This window comes from Andrographis paniculata, unplaced genomic scaffold, assembly GCF_009805555.1.
Source record: "Andrographis paniculata isolate CXL003 unplaced genomic scaffold, ASM980555v1 Contig45END, whole genome shotgun sequence".
Lineage (NCBI taxonomy): Eukaryota > Viridiplantae > Streptophyta > Magnoliopsida > Lamiales > Acanthaceae > Andrographis > Andrographis paniculata.
The window spans coordinates 1,350,202-1,369,968 of NW_026137579.1; the positions used below are offsets into that span (position 1 = coordinate 1,350,202).

The 19,767-nt window shown below is 37.5% G+C and overlaps 4 protein-coding genes across 7 annotated transcripts; 3 read left to right on the top strand and 1 right to left on the bottom strand.

Annotated features, from left to right (window-relative positions):
* The first annotated feature begins 1,995 nt into the window (after positions 1–1,995).
* LOC127252068 (uncharacterized) lies at positions 1,996–5,425 on the top strand. 2 transcript variants are annotated; one of them, XR_007839019.1, is made up of 8 exons: positions 1,996–2,382; positions 3,192–3,302; positions 3,415–3,513; positions 3,621–3,731; positions 3,809–4,112; positions 4,325–4,464; positions 4,547–5,151; positions 5,341–5,425. XR_007839019.1 is itself a non-coding variant. In XM_051276076.1 (7 exons), exons 1-7 carry the CDS (start codon positions 2,245–2,247, stop codon positions 5,081–5,083), a joined length of 1,440 nt encoding a protein of 479 aa, XP_051132033.1. In that variant the 5' UTR covers positions 1,996–2,244; the 3' UTR covers positions 5,084–5,425. The 2 variants fall into 2 exon arrangements, 1 of the variants encoding a protein (XP_051132033.1); XM_051276076.1 differs by having other exon boundaries at positions 4,547–5,425.
* Positions 5,426–6,176: 751 nt separating this feature from the next.
* On the top strand, positions 6,177–9,492 carry LOC127252136 (probable chlorophyll(ide) b reductase NYC1, chloroplastic). Its single transcript, XM_051276184.1, has 10 exons — positions 6,177–6,868; positions 7,199–7,277; positions 7,365–7,500; positions 7,597–7,671; positions 7,770–7,965; positions 8,048–8,116; positions 8,235–8,374; positions 8,480–8,602; positions 8,688–8,880; positions 8,986–9,492. The coding sequence occupies exons 1-10, from the start codon at positions 6,539–6,541 to the stop codon at positions 9,172–9,174; spliced, it is 1,530 nt and encodes a 509-aa protein (XP_051132141.1). The 5' UTR covers positions 6,177–6,538; the 3' UTR covers positions 9,175–9,492.
* A 303-nt stretch (positions 9,493–9,795) lies between these two features.
* Positions 9,796–12,890, top strand: LOC127251761 (proline-rich receptor-like protein kinase PERK1). Its single transcript, XM_051275619.1, has 8 exons — positions 9,796–10,103; positions 10,734–11,204; positions 11,328–11,417; positions 11,545–11,615; positions 11,727–11,803; positions 11,896–12,046; positions 12,131–12,295; positions 12,393–12,890. The coding sequence occupies exons 1-8, from the start codon at positions 9,842–9,844 to the stop codon at positions 12,678–12,680; spliced, it is 1,575 nt and encodes a 524-aa protein (XP_051131576.1). The 5' UTR covers positions 9,796–9,841; the 3' UTR covers positions 12,681–12,890.
* On the bottom strand, positions 12,493–19,643 carry LOC127251760 (subtilisin-like protease SBT6.1). Of its 3 annotated transcripts, XR_007838966.1 has the most exons (11): positions 18,890–19,643; positions 18,150–18,278; positions 17,906–18,058; positions 17,406–17,522; positions 16,670–16,854; positions 15,869–16,132; positions 14,720–15,788; positions 13,703–14,194; positions 13,550–13,610; positions 13,197–13,433; positions 12,493–12,627 (listed from the first exon to the last, which is right to left on the bottom strand). XR_007838966.1 is itself a non-coding variant. In XM_051275617.1 (10 exons), exons 1-10 carry the CDS (start codon positions 19,418–19,420, stop codon positions 13,342–13,344), a joined length of 3,093 nt encoding a protein of 1,030 aa, XP_051131574.1. In that variant the 5' UTR covers positions 19,421–19,643; the 3' UTR covers positions 13,042–13,341. The 3 variants fall into 3 exon arrangements, 2 of the variants coding, with proteins under 2 accessions (XP_051131574.1, XP_051131575.1); XM_051275617.1 differs by lacking the exon at positions 12,493–12,627 and having other exon boundaries at positions 13,042–13,433; XM_051275618.1 differs by lacking the exons at positions 12,493–12,627; positions 18,150–18,278; positions 18,890–19,643 and having other exon boundaries at positions 13,042–13,433; positions 17,406–17,532; positions 17,906–18,002.
* Between the last annotated feature and the right edge of the window lie 124 nt (positions 19,644–19,767).

Here is a 19,767-nt window from a genome sequence, read left to right on the forward strand (position 1 = left end):
CAACGGGGCCCCGACTAGACATTTTTAGTATAAACCCCCATTCATTGGCCCGAATGTGGCTTACGTCACCTCTCTTTGCAAAACAGGTATTTTAAAAATTAAATTAAATTAAAAAAAAAAATAGCTATACTAGCGGTTAATTGTATTTTAATTTCGGTGATTCGATGATAAGTTTTCAATTAATATTTGATCGTTTCATAGGAAATAACATATATGTATATATATATATATCAAATTTGTTATTTAGATTAAATTATTTTTTAAAAAAAATCACAAAATATTTTATTAAATATTATTTTTATACTCTCTCGGCTCCGTTCTATTGAAAGATTATCCTTTTTTTATTTTCGTCCGTCCCAAAACAAGGTTACAATTTCTTAATTTAGTAATTGTACTATTTACTTAACATAATAAATACCCTTTTAATTTATAATATATTACACGTCGTTACTTTTATATTACACCATATTAATAAGGATATTTTTTATCTTTTTTATTACAATTTAATATAATATTAATATTCAAAAATTCAAATGCAAGAAACAAACGCCACTCTTCCAATAAAACGGATGGAATATTCAAATCAAATTTTACTTTGAAATGGCATCCTATGAGTATATAAAATACTCATTTGTCATAAAATCGTAAATTTTATAATAAAAAAGTATACTACTTTTATAATTTTATATAATAAAAAAATTATACTATTCATTTTTTATTGAGACTTGTACTTTAATTATGAGTATAATTTTCAATAACAAATATGATACGATAGTTTAAAAATGGTATAATTAGTAAATAATTAAAAATATATTAGTAAAAATAATTATAGATTAAAATTAAGATAACTTATTAGTATAATTAAAATTAAAAAAATATAAATTAATTTTTTTTAAATAATATTAAAGTGTATAATTCTTTAAAAAAAAAAGAAAATGACAAAATAAATGTGATAGACGAAAATGAAAAAATGGATATGAGAAGTGAGACGAATGAAATAATATATTATATAGATATTATTATATTTGTATTATAAAATATTACTAAAAATATTTTGCCTTTGTAAAAAAACCAAACCTAAATAATGGATGAAATAAGTATTAAGTATTTAATTTTTTATTAGTTTTAAGAAATTTTAAAACTTCAAAGGATTTGTTCATTTTATTTTTAATTAGATTAATCCATTATTTTAATGTTAATTTATAATTATATTTATCATAAAATAATTATTTTAATAATATATTTTAAATTATTTATTAATATATATATATCTCTTAAATTTTAGTATGCAAACACAATAGCATGGACGAATTAGGTAATTTATAAAAAAAAACAATATATAAAATAAGATAAATTCTATACACATCATTGTGTTCTAATAAAAATACACATAATATTCAATACTTTATTTATTTCATAAAATTCTTGTGTATTAAATTAAAGTAAGTATAAATACTATTTTCGTCTAAAATTAATGTTTGATTATAATTACTATATAATTATGCAAATTTTATATAAATAAAAGAAGTAAAGTGGAGTATATTTTTTATTACAAAAATTATTTGATATTTTATTTTAAAATTTTAGTAAAATTTTTAGTAAAATTTTATATTAATTGCAAAATATATTAATATATTATTTTTATTTTTATATTTTTTTGCAATTATTTTTTTTAAATATTAAAAATTGGTTATTTTTTATATTACAAAATAATTGTAAAAAATATTTTTATTGAATTATCAGTATATATCAAATAATTTTAACAAAAAAATAAAAATAATAATATGCATGACTTACAAAATAATTATATTAAAAATATAGTCGTAAACATAATTTAAAATATGACTGTATTAAATTTTAAATAAAATTAAAATTAATAATTATGATATTGAATCGTACAAAAATAATTTTTATTCAAATATTTAAGACACTCTTCGCACCTTTCGTTGAAAAAGAAAAAAGGCCAATCATTAATGGTAAGGAGTCACGGAGTGGCGGGCCGCGGTGGCCAAAACGCGCTGTCCGATTGCAAGCTGGCATTTGCCTGTGCAATGGGATTTCTTGCGACCACAGACACCTACACCCGCGTGCGTAATTTCCATCGCGCCCGCACACATACATGCCATCTGAAATCTTTCCCCGAATCTCTCCCTGAATCTCTCCCTTCCTTTCCCTCTCTCATATCTGTGATTTAGAGACGAAACGTCGACCAGATTTGATTCCATTCCGAATACCACAGTAGAAATGCAGAGGGCCAAGGATCAACGGCCAAGATCGTCTAGGCCAACCACAATCCATGGCTTCGCGCAGTCCGGAGATCTCAACGCCTTCCAGAAGTTGCTTCGCGGGAATCCTGCTCTTCTCAACGAGAGTAACCCCGTTGTAAGATCTCGTGCATTCTGATTTTTTTTTTCCCCTTTCTGTGTGTCTGCGGGAATCTAGGTGTGCTTATTTCCGTCTGTTTTTGGGGGCATTGTGATTTCTGGAAACTTAACTTTCCTTTTTGTTCCTTTTATTCGAGATCCTCGTGATTTGTTTTGTCGCAGTATGGTGGAATGGATGCTTGTTTTTTCTGTACCCTGGCTGGGTTCCATCTACCATGGTTATTTATCTGTTATGAGGAATTCTAGCGTGTTTAATAGGATAAAGACGGATCATCTATGCCTCATGCTCTATCCATTAAGGATGTGGCGGAGTTGCATTTTTTGGGGTCGATTTAGGTTAGATACTGTTCATCATGTATTCTGTACAGATACATATTTAGGTGTTCATCGCTGCAGGAGATGATGGAACTTTCGCTCTATATTTCTGTTTCCTAATTATTCTGCATTAGTATGTTTGCTACTAATGCATCCATGAAATGGAGAAAATTGATTATTTCTATTCCAGCATATTCGCTAATCCAACAGTGGGTCGAGCTATGTTTCCATTTATCGGCTTTATTTTATCTTGTTTATAACAATTGGATGCTATTTGTTGTGTCTTTGTGGATTCACTGATATAATATGTCATACGGTTGTTTATGCTATTGGCAGAAGTAGTTTCCTTTCTAATTTCAAAGTGCTGTGTGTCATTATTCACAAAGTCCGAATGTTACCCTCGTAATACATTGTTTGTGCATTGTAACTGTATTAGTTAAAATGTTGATGAAACTCAATCAAATGATACATTTTCCATCTGTTATTGTACAGATGGCACAAACACCCCTCCATGTTTCTGCTGGTTACAATAGCATTGAGATTGTAAAATTTCTTCTTGATTGGCAAGGACCTGAGAAACTGGAACTGGAGGCGAAGAACATGGTACTTTTAAGTCTTACTTTTCTTGACTATTTCTACTGTTTCTCATCCTGAAGATTTAGAGAGGACTTGTTTATTGACTTGGATTATGCTTCCTTGCATCATTAACTGGAAGTATGGAGAAACTCCACTGCACATGGCAGCAAAGAATGGGTGTAATGAAACAGCAAAGTTACTTCTTGCCCGTGGTGCTTTTATTGAAGCCAAAGCAAATGTTAGTTTTGACTTTAAATTATTTTCTGTTTCAGCTTTGATCTGATTCATGCAGGATGCCGGTGTTAATTATTTTAACTTGATCTATATGTGTAACCTGCTTGGCAGAATGGAATGACTCCCTTGCACCTTGCTGTTTGGCATTCTCTTCGATCTGAAGATTGCTCAACTGTCAGTACATTGCTAGAGTACAATGCCGATTGCAGCACCGAAGACAATGTATGGCTGCTTGAAATTATAAGTACTTTTTGCCGTGTTCTGTGGCCAATGCTGATGGAAAATAATTTAAAGTGCAGGAGGGCATGACTCCTGTAGATCATCTCTCCCCCGGCCCAGGTAGTGAGAAATTACGGGATCTCCTCCTGCGGCATCTTGAAGAGCAGAGAAAACGGAAAGCCCTTGAAGCATGCAGTGAGACAAAAGCAAAGATGGATGCGCTCGAGAACAAACTGTCTAACATAGTGGGCTTGCATTTACTCAAAACACAACTTCGGAAATGGGCAAAGGGAATGCTCTTGGATGAGAGGCGCCGCTCCCTTGGTCTTAAAGTTGGAGCTAGAAGGCCACCTCATATGGCTTTCCTCGGAAATCCTGGAACAGGTACTCATTATCACCTTGAAACTTTTACTTTTCAGCTAGGTCTTAGTTCGCGTAAGACTAAAAGTTAACTGAAATGTCTTCCAAATCCAAATGCTACGACTTATTTTGCTAAAGTTCTAATTTTGTTTGGAATATGCATATCTTGTTGTGGCTGTGTTGCTAATTGCAATTTTCATCTGTCGTGATCTTTTATATAATCATTCTTTTCTTAGGTAAAACTATGGTGGCTCGAGTCCTTGGGGAACTACTCCATATGGTGGGCATACTTCCAACAGATCGGGTAACAGAAGTGCAAAGAACCGATTTGGTTGGTGAGTTTGTTGGCCATACAGGGCCAAAGACAAGAAGAAAGGTAAGGATTTTTTGCATTCAGATCATGTATTTTTTGTGCAGTCACTGCATGAGCTGCCTTTATTTTTTCTATGTATCTTCAGATCCAAGAAGCCGAAGGAGGCATTCTGTTTGTAGACGAAGCCTATCGATTGATACCAATGCAGAAATCGGATGACAAGGATTACGGAATAGAAGCATTGGAGGAGATCATGTCGGTGATGGACAGTGGAAAAATTGTTGTAATATTTGCTGGCTATAGCGAACCAATGAAGCGCGTGATATCTTCCAATGAGGGCTTCTGCAGACGAGTGACCAAGTTCTTCCACTTTGATGACTTCACCTCAGAAGATCTTTCCAAGATTCTCCATCTCAAAATGTGCAACCAGGCAGAGTCCAGTTTGCTGTATGGATTTAAGCTACACCCATCGTGCAGCGTACAGGCTGTTGCAGCGCTCATTGAACAAGAAACCACCCTGGAACAACGCAAGGAGATGAATGGAGGTTTAATCGATCCAATGCTGGTGAATGCCCGGGAAATTTTGGATATGAGGATCAGTTTTGAATGCATGGATGCAGATTCTTTGCTCACAATCACCTTGGAGGACTTGGAAGCAGGTCTTCAGACCTTGACACATTGAAACCCTGCGAAAATTCGAAAAGCCGAAAGCTGGAGAAACAAGGGAAGAGAAAACAAGATTATCATCAGGTAGGAATTCATTATTTGCTCTGCATTCTTTTACCTCAAGAAGATTCAATTTGAGTTATTGTTTGCCAGACGTTACACACAGATGGCACAAAAAAATGCCCTGTTCTTCTTTTGCTCTGAATTCATTCTTTCATAGTACTATTGTATTATCTATCTGGTTTATGTATGTAATTGAGCTATGAACTGCAGGAGGGCTTGTCGAATATCCGCACAGCAGATTGTATTCTATCTGACGTTATCTGTACTGTAATGAAATTTAATTATTTTTTTGCTATTGTATGCATTAAGTTGATATTGCGTGTGTGTTTGTGCTGCCACAAGTGTTTTTCTGGGAACAGATCATCTCAAACCTCCAAGTCCCAATGTTTTGTCTTAGATTGAAGCTGACACTGTGTTTATCTTTTTATAATTATAAATGTTATTATTTTGTTAATGTACAGTTTGAAAATTAGTTATTTAATCATGTAATGTTTTTGTTTGTTTTTTAAGAAAAATAAATTATTGTAATTGAATAGTAGGATTAAAAATTATTTCATGGTTTTGCATTTTGTCGTGTAGCATATATACTTCGTTTTTTTTTTTTTTTTTTTTTATAGGACATGTAGCATACTTTTGGAATGGTAAACGTTTGCACATCCAGTACATTTTAGGATTGATTGCTACTATACACATTATGGAGAACAACCTGTGACCATGTTTACTCTTTAAATTATATGTAAAGAAAAATGTGTACGTGTTATTATTTCAAGTAAAATCACCCGATTATCTCAGCGTTACCTTTTCCCGGCTGAGTGTGAAAACTCATACAGATAACATTGTTATTTTTAATGAAAATGAAATTTTTATATATGGTAGTTTTTTAATTAAAAAAGAATAATATTTTAGAGATAAATAAATAAATTTAATATTTAAATTTGAAAAAACAAATAAATACACAGCGAAGCGCAAGCGTGATTTGGGAGGATGGAAGTGTCCTCTACGCAATAAAATGATCTCCGACATTCCAAGGAAGAAAGAAGAAGAAGAAGAGAAGCGAAGGAAGAGAAGCGCGCCACGTTTTCCTTCAATGGCCGTGGATGGATTAGATCATCGCCCTTTTGCCCTAACGTGTGGTCATCACACTCCTCTCTATTTTCCTTCTCAGTTACCAAACTCTCTCACTCTCTTTCTCTCTCTGCCTGTCGTCTTCTCCCACCAGATATTTTTATTTTCTTCCGTTTTTTTTCTCTACTTTTAATCCCTTTTTCATGGGAGGGCATTCGACTTACACCGGCAGAATCTAAACCCCCCGAGGATTGGGAGTTATCCTCAATTCATCTGATCCTCAGCTCCACCCGATACACCGTCACATCTGGCTGGCTACTTATGCTTCTGAATATCCTCCACAATGACCACTTTGCCTAAGCTGCGTCTTCTCCCGCTCGATTGCCACCACCAGGCCTGCCAATTTCCGCCGCGCCGGCGCTTCCTCCGCCCCCGTCTTCCATGGGTCTCAATTTCTGTCAGGGGTCGGGATACGGTTTGGGTTCGTCCGTGCAGGTCTTTCAGGTCCGACGAGGGCTCCGGGGCTGAGGAGAGCGGAAACCGCAGTGTTGGTTCCGCCAGGAGCGTGAACAAATTAGTGAATTCGTTTAGGAATGCTGTCTGGAGGGCTTCGAAGCCGAGTTTGAGATCGGATAGGAAAGCTCTGGAGAAGTTGGAAGAAACCCTGTTTTCTGTAAGTTCAAATCCTTGAATAGCTTCGCTATGGCGTTGAATTTAATCGTTGTGGATGATCAATAGCAGCATTGTCATGTGTAAATTTTAAGGGTTTTAATGAAGCTCATTAGCAACATATTTATTCAGATTTCATGAAGCCTTCTATAAATTCAACACAGTTTTCCCTCTTTTACCATGTTCTTTGTCTCTATTTCATATCATTTTAATTGAAATCGATTCCTTGTCTCTGCAATGGATTATATTTGCTTGTTTATTGCTATTATAGGCATACAGTGCTGATAGTTTCGACATAAGTGTGTTTTAATCAATACATCCTTCTTTCATACAGATTTCTATGTACATTGGAAGATATATAGTGACAATGTTGAGTACAGGAGTTATATTGTTGATCGGATTTCAGCTGTCAGGTTTGGTTATAATGTTCACTTCTTTTAAACGTCGTCATGGATTTCCTTATTTTATTCTGTGAATTGAGTTTCTGAAAAATTCTGTAGGCGGAAATGGTCAAATGAATGAACTAATATGGTACAGTTGGCTTGGTGGGATAATTATCGGAACTATGATTGGTTCCAATATGGTGATGGAAGAAGTCAGTCGATCTGGTCCTCGCAATGTTGTTATTACGGGAAGGTACAATTATATTAAAACTACTAAGAATCCAAGCCCTGAATATGTAGAAGGTTTAGAACTTTCAGTTTCAACCATAGTGTATAATTCTTTTTACAGTACACGAGGATTAGGGAAAGCTCTGGCGCGCGAATTTTTACTTTCAGGTGACCGGGTTGTTGTTACTTCTCGCAGGTAATTATTTGACTATTTGCATTGTTGAAAATGGTTGTATGCATATGTTACCTTCGCCACTTCATGTTTTTACATATGTTTGGTTCTTCTGGAGGCAGCGCCGAATCAGTTGACACAACGATCAAAGAATTGGCAGAGAATCTGCAACAAGTCATAATTGCTACTGGTGGCTCATCTCAAAAACATTTAGAGCATGCAAAAGTAGTGGGAATTCCGTGCGACGTCTCTAACCCTGATGATGTTAGAAAGCTATCAAAGTTTGCTGTTGATGAATTTGGTTCTATTGATATATGGGTAAGATTATTTCTTGGCTTCCAAATTTAATAAGTCGTATGTCTGAGTTCAAGTAGCATTTCGAGTCCCTTTTTTTTTGCAGGTGAACAATGCGGGGACGAACAAAGGGTTCCGGCCCTTACTGGAGTTTGATGATGACGACATCCTACAGGTTCATCTTCGATGACATTCTTTTGTATTCAAATTCAATAAACACTACTATTGTGTCGATATCTTATGCAGCATTTCTTGTGACTTGCATTTTTTTTCTGTACGGAAAATTTTGACAGATTGTGTCTACAAATCTGGTTGGTTCAATAATTTGCACCCGTGAAGCCTTACAGACCATGGAAGCCCAAAGAAATGGCGGCCATGTTTTTAACATGGATGGTGCGGGATCGGGAGGTTCAAGCACGCCACTGACAGCTGTGTAAGACTTGATCCTACCATTTCTGTTCCTTTAACAATGATAAAAATCTTTCCTGCTAGACCTCGATTACTCGTGATTGAAATTTTCATATCCTTTGCAATATAGCTATGGATCGACAAAATGTGGTCTTAGGCAGCTCCAATCGTCACTTCTTAAGGAATCCAAGAAGTCGAAAGTTAGAGTTCACACGGCCTCACCGGGCATGGTCCTGACAGATTTGCTATTAAGGTACACTAATTTTCTCTTAACTGTTTTGAGCAAATTTCCATTCGGAATTATTCAAATCTGTTTATTATCGACGCATTCGTGGCAGTGGCTCAAGCATTCAAAACAAGCAGATGTTCAATATCATCTGCGAGCTTCCCGAGACTGTCGCACGAACCTTGGTCCCGAGAATGCGAGTTGTCAAGGGGAACGGGAAGGCCATCAACTATTTGACTCCCCCGAGGATTTTGCTCGCTCTAGTCACCGCATGGCTGAGGCGCGGTCGCTGGTTTGACCACCAGGTAACCTTAAACCACTCAGGAAATACCAAAAGATAATTCTTTTAGTCGAGAATAATACGATGGATGAAGCATTTAAACCATCCATGTTTTCCCCGAATCTTTTAGGGCCGGGCACTGTATGCTGCTGAGGCTGATAGGCTCCGCAACTGGGCTGAGAGTCGAACACGATTCTCATTTACGGATGCGATGGAGATGTACACCGAGAACACTTGGGTGTCGGTTTTTTCGCTGTCGGTGGTGTGCGCATTCATCATCCTGTCGAGCACAAACAGCGGATCGATGCCCGGTACTTGAATCCCGGCTGACCGGAGAAGCCTTGCTGCTGCATCTGCTCTAAGAAATGAAGAGCTGAAAATGGTACAGGTGCATATGGTTTTACTAAATTTGCTCAAGAATGATCGATGATTGGTTGGGTGAATTAAAAGTGGTCTTTTGTAAAGAGGCTGGTTTAGGTTGCTGGCTTCTTTTTAATTTTAGCCTCTGTATGATCGATCACTATATGTCATTGTATCTATTTATTCATTTGGTGGGAAGAAGAAGAAGGTGATTATGTGGAATTAAATTACATTTAGAATGTATTGAAATTGAATGAAGATTATTATTCCCACGAAATATGACATATGTAGGAGTATTTGATTTTGAATTATATATTATTTAACATTATTATTATTATTATTATTTTAAGATCCAAATCACGAAAAAAAAAAGGATTGTGAACATTTTTTACATAAAATATATAATAACATTTAATACTAAAATTATTTAAAATTTTTGTACATACCTAAAAAATAAATAAAGGGCGGAAACTTAATTAGTAAGGAAATTTATGCAACGAATTATTATCTGTGCCAAATATAATACAATATTAATTACTAGTATAAAATGAGAAATTCAGATACACTATCATTCATTGTCAACCATTCTCCATTATTCAATTCAATTCTAAGCGTAACTGCATATAATGCTCGCTCTCGTGCCCTCGCCGGACGAGTTTACGTTGCCTGCTATAGCACAACTGCTGTCCTCTCCGATCACACCGCCACCGTTTCAACCGTCCTCCCCTGCTCCTCCGAGAACTGAGGATTCTCCGGCGCAGTGGAGACCGATGGCCGTGGGAATTGCTGTAGGCTGTTCGGTGGTGATTTTCGTTTTGATAATTCTGTTCGCATTCTGGAAGAAAATGAAGAAGAAAAGTTCGGAACCGGAATTCGGAGCCGGAAAAGGTACGAAAACCTTGCGCGTTGATTCTATTCTCCCCTGCGAATTTTACATCGAGTTTCTTCTCCTTAGACTGCGGATGATGTTTATGGAAAATCGTGATTTGTTTCCTTTTTAATTTGCTTACGATAATTATGTGCCATTGTATAATGTATGGCGAGATATTTGTCTAATGTTATTATCGGAAACCGGCCATTACAATAATTTTTTGTTTAATAAATTATTTAAATTAAACTTTACATTTAATTACTTTCAATGTTTTAATGAATTACGTATTAATTATATATATTTCCAAAACTTAATCCTGATTTGAAATCAGGAGTAACAATAATGGCAATAAACTACCTATTCAATTATCAATATGATTACATGAAGCGGCTATAGTGACCGTGCTGATTTCAAATTCATATTGTATTACTTCTTAAAATGTATAATAAAAATTGAATAAATACTTGTGCTATTGAAGAACTGAATTGCATTAAATAATTTAAATGCATTGTTCCATGCAAAATATTTTATTTTATAGTATTAATTTATATTTATAATTATAAAATGCGTCCATTTGTTTAATTGTAATTGTAACTGTAATTTTAATTTCACTAGTAAAAAGTGGCTAATGGGTATGTTGTACACAGGAGACAGCCGGCGACGTGACGATCCGCATCGGCGTTCAGATTTGGCGATTACAATACAATCTTCTTCAGCAGCAATTTCTGCTGTTAATGGCGATTCGGGATTGAGCACTCCAAACTCGGAAGCTCCATTTCTGGCGCTCTCGCCCAACATTTCCTTCCAAAGAACGAGCACGTTCACGTACGAGGAGCTGCAGAGGGCAACAGGCGGATTCTCGGAAGCCAACCTTCTAGGACAAGGTGGATTCGGCTACGTCCACAAAGGAGTCCTCCCCAACGGCACAGAGATAGCGGTCAAGCAGCTCAAAGCCGGCAGCGGCCAGGGCGAACGAGAGTTCCAGGCTGAAGTCGAGACTATCACCAGAGCCGACCATAAGCATCTCGTCTCCTTGCTCGGCTACTGTCTCTCCGGTTCCTGGAGAATGCTCGTCTACGAATTTGTACCCAACAATAATCTCGAATTTCATTTGCACGGTACGTACCTTTGTAGCTACCTACCTTCAAATTAATTATTCAATTTGTACATATATTTAAGAGAGAGAGAGGGGGAGATTGGACTGATTATATATATATATATATATATATTGTGTGTTGAAGGAGATAAAGCGACGCCCGTGATGAATTGGTCGACGCGGTTGAGAATTGCGCTCGGTGCTGCCAAGGGACTGGCGTATCTGCACGAAGAGTGTAAGTCTTCTTATTAATTAGCTGTTAATTGTGGAATTTACTTTATATGGCTCAATTATTGTTGTTTTGGTTCGTCTGATGATGGAAATTAATCGATGAGATGAGATTTGTGCGTGCATAATATTAGGTAATCCCAAAATCATTCACCGGGACATAAAGGCTTCCAACATTCTGCTCGACCTGGATTTTGAAGCCAAAGTAAATGTTTAGTTAATTGCCTTGTCAATCACTAGGCTATATATATATAATTTGGATATTTGATGGCTGTAAATCGTAATTGAGCTCGATCCATTTGATGTTTTGAATCAGGTTGCAGATTTTGGGCTGGCCAAGCTATTCGACTCTGACCAAACTCATGTTTCTACACGAGTGATGGGAACATTCGGGTGCGTATATGTCCATTCATGGTGTAGCTAGGGTTTGTTATATTATTGCATTGTGTTAGTTGCTGATTTTAGTTGGGACTATTTACATACAGATATCTGGCACCGGAATATGCCTTCTCCGGGAAACTGACGGAGAAGTCGGATGTGTACTCATTTGGGGTGTTGCTTCTGCAGTTGATCACAGGTCGGCCGACATTTCGAAAAAACAAAGCTACTTCCAACACTGAATGTCTGGTTGATTGGGTGAGTTCATGTGTCTAACGATGCATCCCCTGTTTCCCCTTACGTAAAAGTTAACTTGAAAAGAACACACACACATATATGCAGGCCAAGCCATTGCTGGCACAAGCCCTGGAAAGTGGAAATTTCGATGCCATAATCGACCAACACATGCACGAGGACCACAACCGCAGCAAGGAGATGGAGCGTATGGCGGCCTGTGCTGCTGCCTGCGTCTTCCATTCTGCTAAACAGCGCCCTAAAATGAGCCAGGTACATATCTTATATATATATATATATATACATAGCCATGATGTAAATAGCGAAAGAGCTTTGGTTATATATGATTCACTCACGTCCCGATTGGCAGGTGGTGAGGGCATTAGAAGGGGATACATCCATGCTGTTGGACGTCGGTAAAGAGCAGCTGCTGCGCCAACAACGCAGCAGCGCATACATTTCTGATTCAAGGAGCTCCGAATACAACACCGCACAGTACAACCAAGACATGGCCATGTTCAGGAAAACGGCGCTGGAAAGTGAGGACTACAGCCACTGCAGCAGTTCAAGCAGCGGCGGCGGCCATGGAAACAGCAAAGGCCAACCTGGTAGTAGACATTTGGGGACATTAACAGAGAAGGTGCAAACAGGCGATTGATATACATATAGAGGATCAATGCACTCGATATACACGGATTTCCGTTTACTGAGGGCATTTTTCCAATGCATCCTTCTGTATGTGCAGGTATTTTTAAACTTTGCACATCCTTATCTTATATATGAGAATAACATTATATATATTGAAAATTTCCGATATTAGTTTGAAATATATTTTACTCATGGTTAGGAAAATTATTAACTTGCTCAAACAATATATTTGTGTTATTATGTTAACATGTAACATAGGGTAATAAAGATTAAAACTACTTGGTATCCTAACCGCCATCATTTTAGTGTTTAGTATTATATAAGAGTGCTCAATTTGAATTTAAATTTAAACATCTCATCAAATCCAAAAAGATATCACTCTCAAACATTACACCATAGATTGCCTCCTAGAATTCAAAATTTCACTTCAAAGTGGAAGTTACCTAATAGGATTTCAATCCAACAAATTTCACTAATTTTCCAATAGCAAAATTCTGCTGAAGAAAGCACTCAAGGATTTGATCACCTGTAATTGCAAGTTTCATGCTCAAGAAAATTAGGGTGACACTTGACAGTAGTACATGTTTATTTTCCTCAAGTGCAGAACAGCCAATCTTGCCCTCTATAGTATCGCATGACTATGTAGAGAATGATGGCGTACTTCGTCAGTATTACGGAATAGCAGAACGGATTACAAAAGATCCTTTTCTCCTCCTTCGTCGCTTCTGCCTAATTTTCCAGAAACTCCAGAGGAGCACAAGTCCTGCAAGAAAACCATACTAACAGTTAAACAAACAGCGCAATTGAAAAGGGAAGCACAATGATAGTTGGAAATGGCTTAACGTCAGCGAATGTGGTTCCATGGGACGTGGGGATTACCTAAAATAGCAACGACAGCAGGGATAAGCCAATGACTAGCAACCAGTACCGGAAAATCAAGCTGCAATTGGAAACAAAGTTGTTATATCAACAATAGCCTGGTTAATTGTGCTGCTAGTTTGATGTACGATGAATAAACAGTACGGTACTTACGTCATCACTGTATAAGTAGCCGAGATACTTGTTCCCTAAAGAATTATCGTCCTTCATTCTACTGAATTCAAATCTCTTAAGTGGAAGTTCTCGAGTAGAGTTTAAACCTCTGCCCAAATCAATGGAAGCATACCCGGGCAATCTGCGGTTTCTTCCCCTGACATGCAAATCATAGCCTTTCGTACCCCACACTTCGAACCTGGAATCACTCCTACAGATCAGTTCCTTATTGACGACTGCTGAGTACATTGAGAAATTCACATCTGTTCTGCGGGAGGGTAGTTGGTTGTTGTCCACATGAAGTGTTTTGTCTTGTCTAGCTGAATCGGAGAAAAGCATGGGATCTTTGATATTCAGTGACGTAAAATCTAACATCTTTTTTAGAAGCCAGTAACAATTTGTGACCATATGGCTGCTGTCCAGACAGTTGGAATCTCCGTAGACAGCAATCTTGCCACCAAACTCCAACAGGCCTAGAATAGGAGAATACACCTGTGTTGATTTGGAAACTATCGTCAGAACATCCGAACATTGCAAGAACCAAATCACGAACAATTATTTACTTCATCAAGGACCAATGTTAGATAAAGAAACCTATAGGATGAACAATTTCTTGACCAATATAAGCCAAAAGGGGTAGGGACGGGGGCAAAAGCTCCTATGTGCAACATCACTTTGTTAAAATTAATCTAGCCGATCAACAGGAGCACCAATACCAGTAAAAATACAGTATATACACCTCTCATTTGACATAGAGAAAATTGAGGGGAAAAAAAGAGACCATCCATTTAGAAGTGTTCCCATTAATTAGCTTTTAACTATCAGAGTAATCATGTGGGAACGTGGAGGAGCGATTTTAAAGCTCACTATTGAGTAGCTAGAATCATATCATAACATATATGCAAACTTATCAGGCAAGGTTAGCCAGTACCACTTTTCCTGATTTCCTTTGTTTTTGTGATATGTAAAAAAAGGGATATGGCAGTAAAGAATGTGTAATATGTCACAACTACTCACCTTATTCATGCCAGATAGCAGTAGATTTTGAGTAGCCCCGCTCTCCGAGCTATCCATGAATGGGAAGCTGTGTAGGTATCCACCTTCTGGGAACTTCACAATATTGGTTCCTGATGCATATCGACTCTGCTCTCCATTAATGACAAAATCACCATTTAAAATCTTGTCTCCGAAAGCTATACCAAATGGTGCCAATAGATCATTCAGAGCAGGAACATTGGAACCGCCGGTGACAGGAGTCCACCAGCTTCTTGTATTATCATCAAAAAACTTCATCTTCATCATGGACTCCACATTGTACCAATCAGCAAACACGGCAAGACCTAGACCATTATATATAACATCATCTTTTAATTTTTGTATTTCTTCAGGAAAATACTCATCTTCAAGATCCACCAAGAGAAGTGTCCCATATTGGTTGGCATCAAAGCAAGTAAAAGGCGAGCCAAGAGTCTCTACATAATATCCTGCATCCCGTAACATGTTAAACATGATGTGGAAATTTGTATGCAGGTGGTCTCCATGCCAGTCAAGAATGTCATTTCTAACATCCAAGGAATCCCTTGGGATATACCCTGGTGGATATTTGATGTTATGAAATTGGTCCCATAAGATCCTCATCGATCTTTGAGGAGTAGGAATAACTTTTAGTCTAAGATGAAGGACACAGGTGCTTCTTCGAGTATTTTTCTCACCAGGAGCTGGGGGACTGTAAATATTGACAGTTACATTGCCTTCTATTTCACCAGAAAAATGCACTCCTTCCTCTTTGATTTGCAGGTAAAGCGCCAGAAAACCCGTCCAAGGCCAAATAACATTTGAGTAGGTAAAGTGAATGCTGAGAAGATTCCCTTCTTCATTGGAGGGATGCCATACTGGAGGGCCACCAACATAGCCAATTACACCCATCCCGTTCAATATGGTGGTATTGAAGATCACAGGCATTGCCCCAGCATACAATGGTTGACGGCAAAAAGGCCAAGAATAGGGGCAATCCGTGTAGTCAAGGACACTAGGAAATATAGTTGCTCGAGGTTTGTAACTCCTCAAAATTTCATAAGATTCCAGTCTGATGCAATTATCAGTATTAGATGATAATTACTTTTGAATAATCAACTCATAATCTTAAAGAAACTCGAGAATACTCACAGATCAACCCTGCCTGCTCCCTGCTCATACATGTTAGGACCCGAGAGCTTTGAGGCACCTTCAACTAGTGCTTGTTTCATACTTGCCGGATTTAAAATTGCTTTCCTAACATTTTCAGGAATGACACTAACAAGAAGGCACACTATTCCAGCAACCACAGGACTTGCTACACTGGTGCCTGATAAGCTTTTACAACCTGTACTAATCTTGGATCCCATAATTTCCCGGCCATATGCAACTACATCAGGCTTCACACGACCATACCTGTGAAGTTAAGGTTATTAATACAGAAGCAAAGTACAAAAACTAGACAAATGTTCATTGAGTAAACTGCACCTTCTCCATTATTATGCAGAAAACAACTAAAATTCCACTAAAGTCACACAAAACTTGCTACTTTACAGAGTTTAGATAATTTATAAACATTGTGCAGGAACAGATGTCTTATGCTTATCATTATTTAACTACATGGCTCTAGGGATATAATAACTAACCCACACAGGGCTCTGTCTACCTAGTATACCCCTGCCTTCCCCACATGACATCAAGCCTATTTATCAATAAAAATGCGCACAAAGGCTAAATCAGAATTTCACATAGTAAGCATTTAGAGCTAACTGAATATGTCTGGAAAATCTTACTCTGTGTTTAGGTGCGCCACTATAATACAAAGAATAGCTGGTTTCCAATTTCCTATCAACTAGTGTTAACAACAGGGCCATGTTGACCATCCCTCAACCAAGAACAAGCAGTAACATGCCATGAGGAATAGATGAATTAAATTCAAAGTCAAAGCACTACCCATGAGGAATCTCCCAAGTACTCATGCCACGTGATGAAAATGATGCTATATGATCACTGTAATCAATGCCACCAACACCAATAACATCACTTTGGTCGGCAGGATTGTTTAAAGTCCCATAAAGTGGTCCATCATTTCCAATTGCTGATACCATGATAATATTATTTGCTGTAATTTCCCAAACCTAGCATCAAGAGATATAAACCAAAAAGCATGTATTAGGATAACCACATACTTCATTCAGGGCTTTTACTCATATCATGGAGTTAGATCAATAAACAAAGCAGCCTATTCAAACAAACAAGCAATATTTGCAGGAGAACTGAAGCCTACAGGTTTTCCATGATGCTAAACCAAGAAAGATGGTATAAAACCGAACAATTCATTCCATACCTTAAGATGTTATCAGAAAGTAATAATTTATATATAGTTGAAATACAGATGACGATCAAATTTTGTTTACTACTACTTATAGCCCATAAACATATGCTATTTTATATATCTAAATGAACAAATATGGCATGCCTAACAATGTAATGGTTCTTGACAAACAATCATGCTCCATAGATTGTAACTCTTTTTGAAGCATATACTAGAAGGGAAATGGTGAATAAACAATAACTATATAAATTTGAAGAGGGGTGGGTGAAAGAAAAGAAATTTGTGGAAATAGCAAAAAAAGCCCGGAAGAAGAAAATTATAAATTGATGAAGTACAGTCAAAGCATTGTCTGACCTTCTCAACAAATGGGAGATCCAGATAGTCAGGTCCACCAATACTCAAATTCAACACATCTATCTGGGACGCAATTGCATAATTGAATGCATCAAGAAACCAGGAAGTGTATGATACCTGCAATAAGCTGAAGAGAAGTTTCTTAAACCTCCTAAAAACAGTTCATGGAAATGATAACAAAGGAAAACATGTATAGGAAAAAATATGAGAGAACAATAACCAAATGTATTAGCCTATTAGGCATATGAACTCACTACCACACTTTGTAAACTACAGGGCAATACAACATAGTGATATTAAAAATACTAATTGACTGAAGTTTTTCTAGCAACTGAGTGGAAGATGCCACAAAATTGTAACCATGATAGAAATGTGGTGGAGAATCACCAAACCCTGTAGTTTTTAGCTGGACTTCTTGTTGAGTTTAATGCGAAAAAGTGAAGCACTATCAGTATGTATTCTCTTTCCACACAAGGTAAAGTTAAAACAATAAGCATTACCTGTGCATCAGTAAACACCCGAAATGCATATATTTCAGCATCTGGAGCGAAGCCAAGACATTCCGCATCTTGACCTGCAATAACTCCAGCCACAAACGTCCCATGCCCAAGATTATCATTTAAGGTATCTTCACTGGTCCAGTTAGTGCGTTCCTGATAGTTCAGAAATAATCAAACTACATCAGAAGACGCATAGGAAGTGAAAGACCAGAAGGAGAATTTCCTCCTAACAAGAAATAAATACCTTTATATTACGAAAATGTGGGTGATCAGCACGAATACCAGTATCAAAAATAGCCATCTTCACTTTGGCACCAGTATACCCTTTCTTCCAGAGAGCATCTGCTCCAAACAAGGATGTAACTTGAGATTTCTGCACCAGTGGTGAAAAACAATCTCAGAAGGTAAAATTTTAGACAATGGAGAAAAATTCATATGAAGATGTTACAGCATTAACCCAATAATGCATTCAATTCTAATCAAATGGCCCCTGGAAATACAAATGTGGCATGTTAAATGCACGAAACAATCAATCAAGTATGTAAACCTAAAAGAGCAAGAATCTCACAAAATATCAACAAATTCTGCCTCTAACATCAAAGCACCTAAAAACAAAACCACAGAACCATGCTGGCTTTAAAGGAAGACTCACAGAAGAATGGATATCTGCAGAACTTTGATTCAACTTGGAAACAGATCTAGAAGGTCTTCCTTGTAAATTCTTGTCTTAGCAGGTACTCAGGCTTTCTTTATGCATATACTTTCACATCAATTAACATCAAATAGGGTTTTCATGACTACATTCCAATAACGATGATAAACCACGACTGGCTCATTAGTGTCAACAAGACGGTTCAATATCTTTAGTTTAATCATTCTTCTCCCATGGATAGTTTTATTAAGGAACTTCCTAACATGAAGATAACAATAGCAAGTCCTCACACATAAGAGAACATACAGGAATTTGGATTCAATAAAGCACACCTGTGCCATGAGATTCCTCCTCCAGCTAATTCTGACACTGCTAGTGTTCGGCACCACAGCGGCGGGGGGCTCCCCTTCCCCAAATGACATGGCTGTAAAAATCTTGCCAGGTCTTTTCTTCCCATCCACAAACGCCCCAACGGCTTTCTCCTCAAGAACCTCCCCCCGGTAGCAGGAATCCGGCGTAACATCTTTCACCAGCAACAATTTGTCAAACTCCCCAACTAAAAACTCCTCGCGCTGCTCCTCGATCGACACGAGGGCAAAATCAGTGGGGAACTTCATCGCTGGGTTGCGCCGCTCGACCCATTCCCACCCTCCCGATTTCACATTGCGTTCCAGATACTCCCTAAGCTCCTCCGCTTTCTTGTACTGCAGAAATCGGATTATGTGATTCTTCGCCGGGGGTCTCTCCGCCGCAGAGTCTGGCGAATTCGGGGTGTGCTTGTCGGGGTAGAGGAAATAAGCAAGGAGAATGAAAATTACAGGAAGGACGAACAAGGATATTCCAGAAGTGTTACGGCGGGTCATCGCGATGAATTCCGCATGGGAAATTCTCCGCCGGAGATTGGAAACTGAATTCCGATGAGAGTCAGGGCACCGGAATCAAACCGGCGGTGATTTCACAGATTGAATAACAGTCGAGTGAGCGGTTGTGCAAATCGCCGGAGCTCACACCACAACGCAACCGTACTACCACGCTCTGTTTTTCTCTCTCTAGGAAACCCAATTAATCGTGAAACTCAATGGACTATAATTTGGTAAAATAAAAATATGAATGCAAGATTTAGAACATTTTAAGTAAATGACGGCTCAGTTTTGATTAATTATATATTCTATTTTGTGCTGTAAATATAGAAAGTTTGTGCCCAAAACAG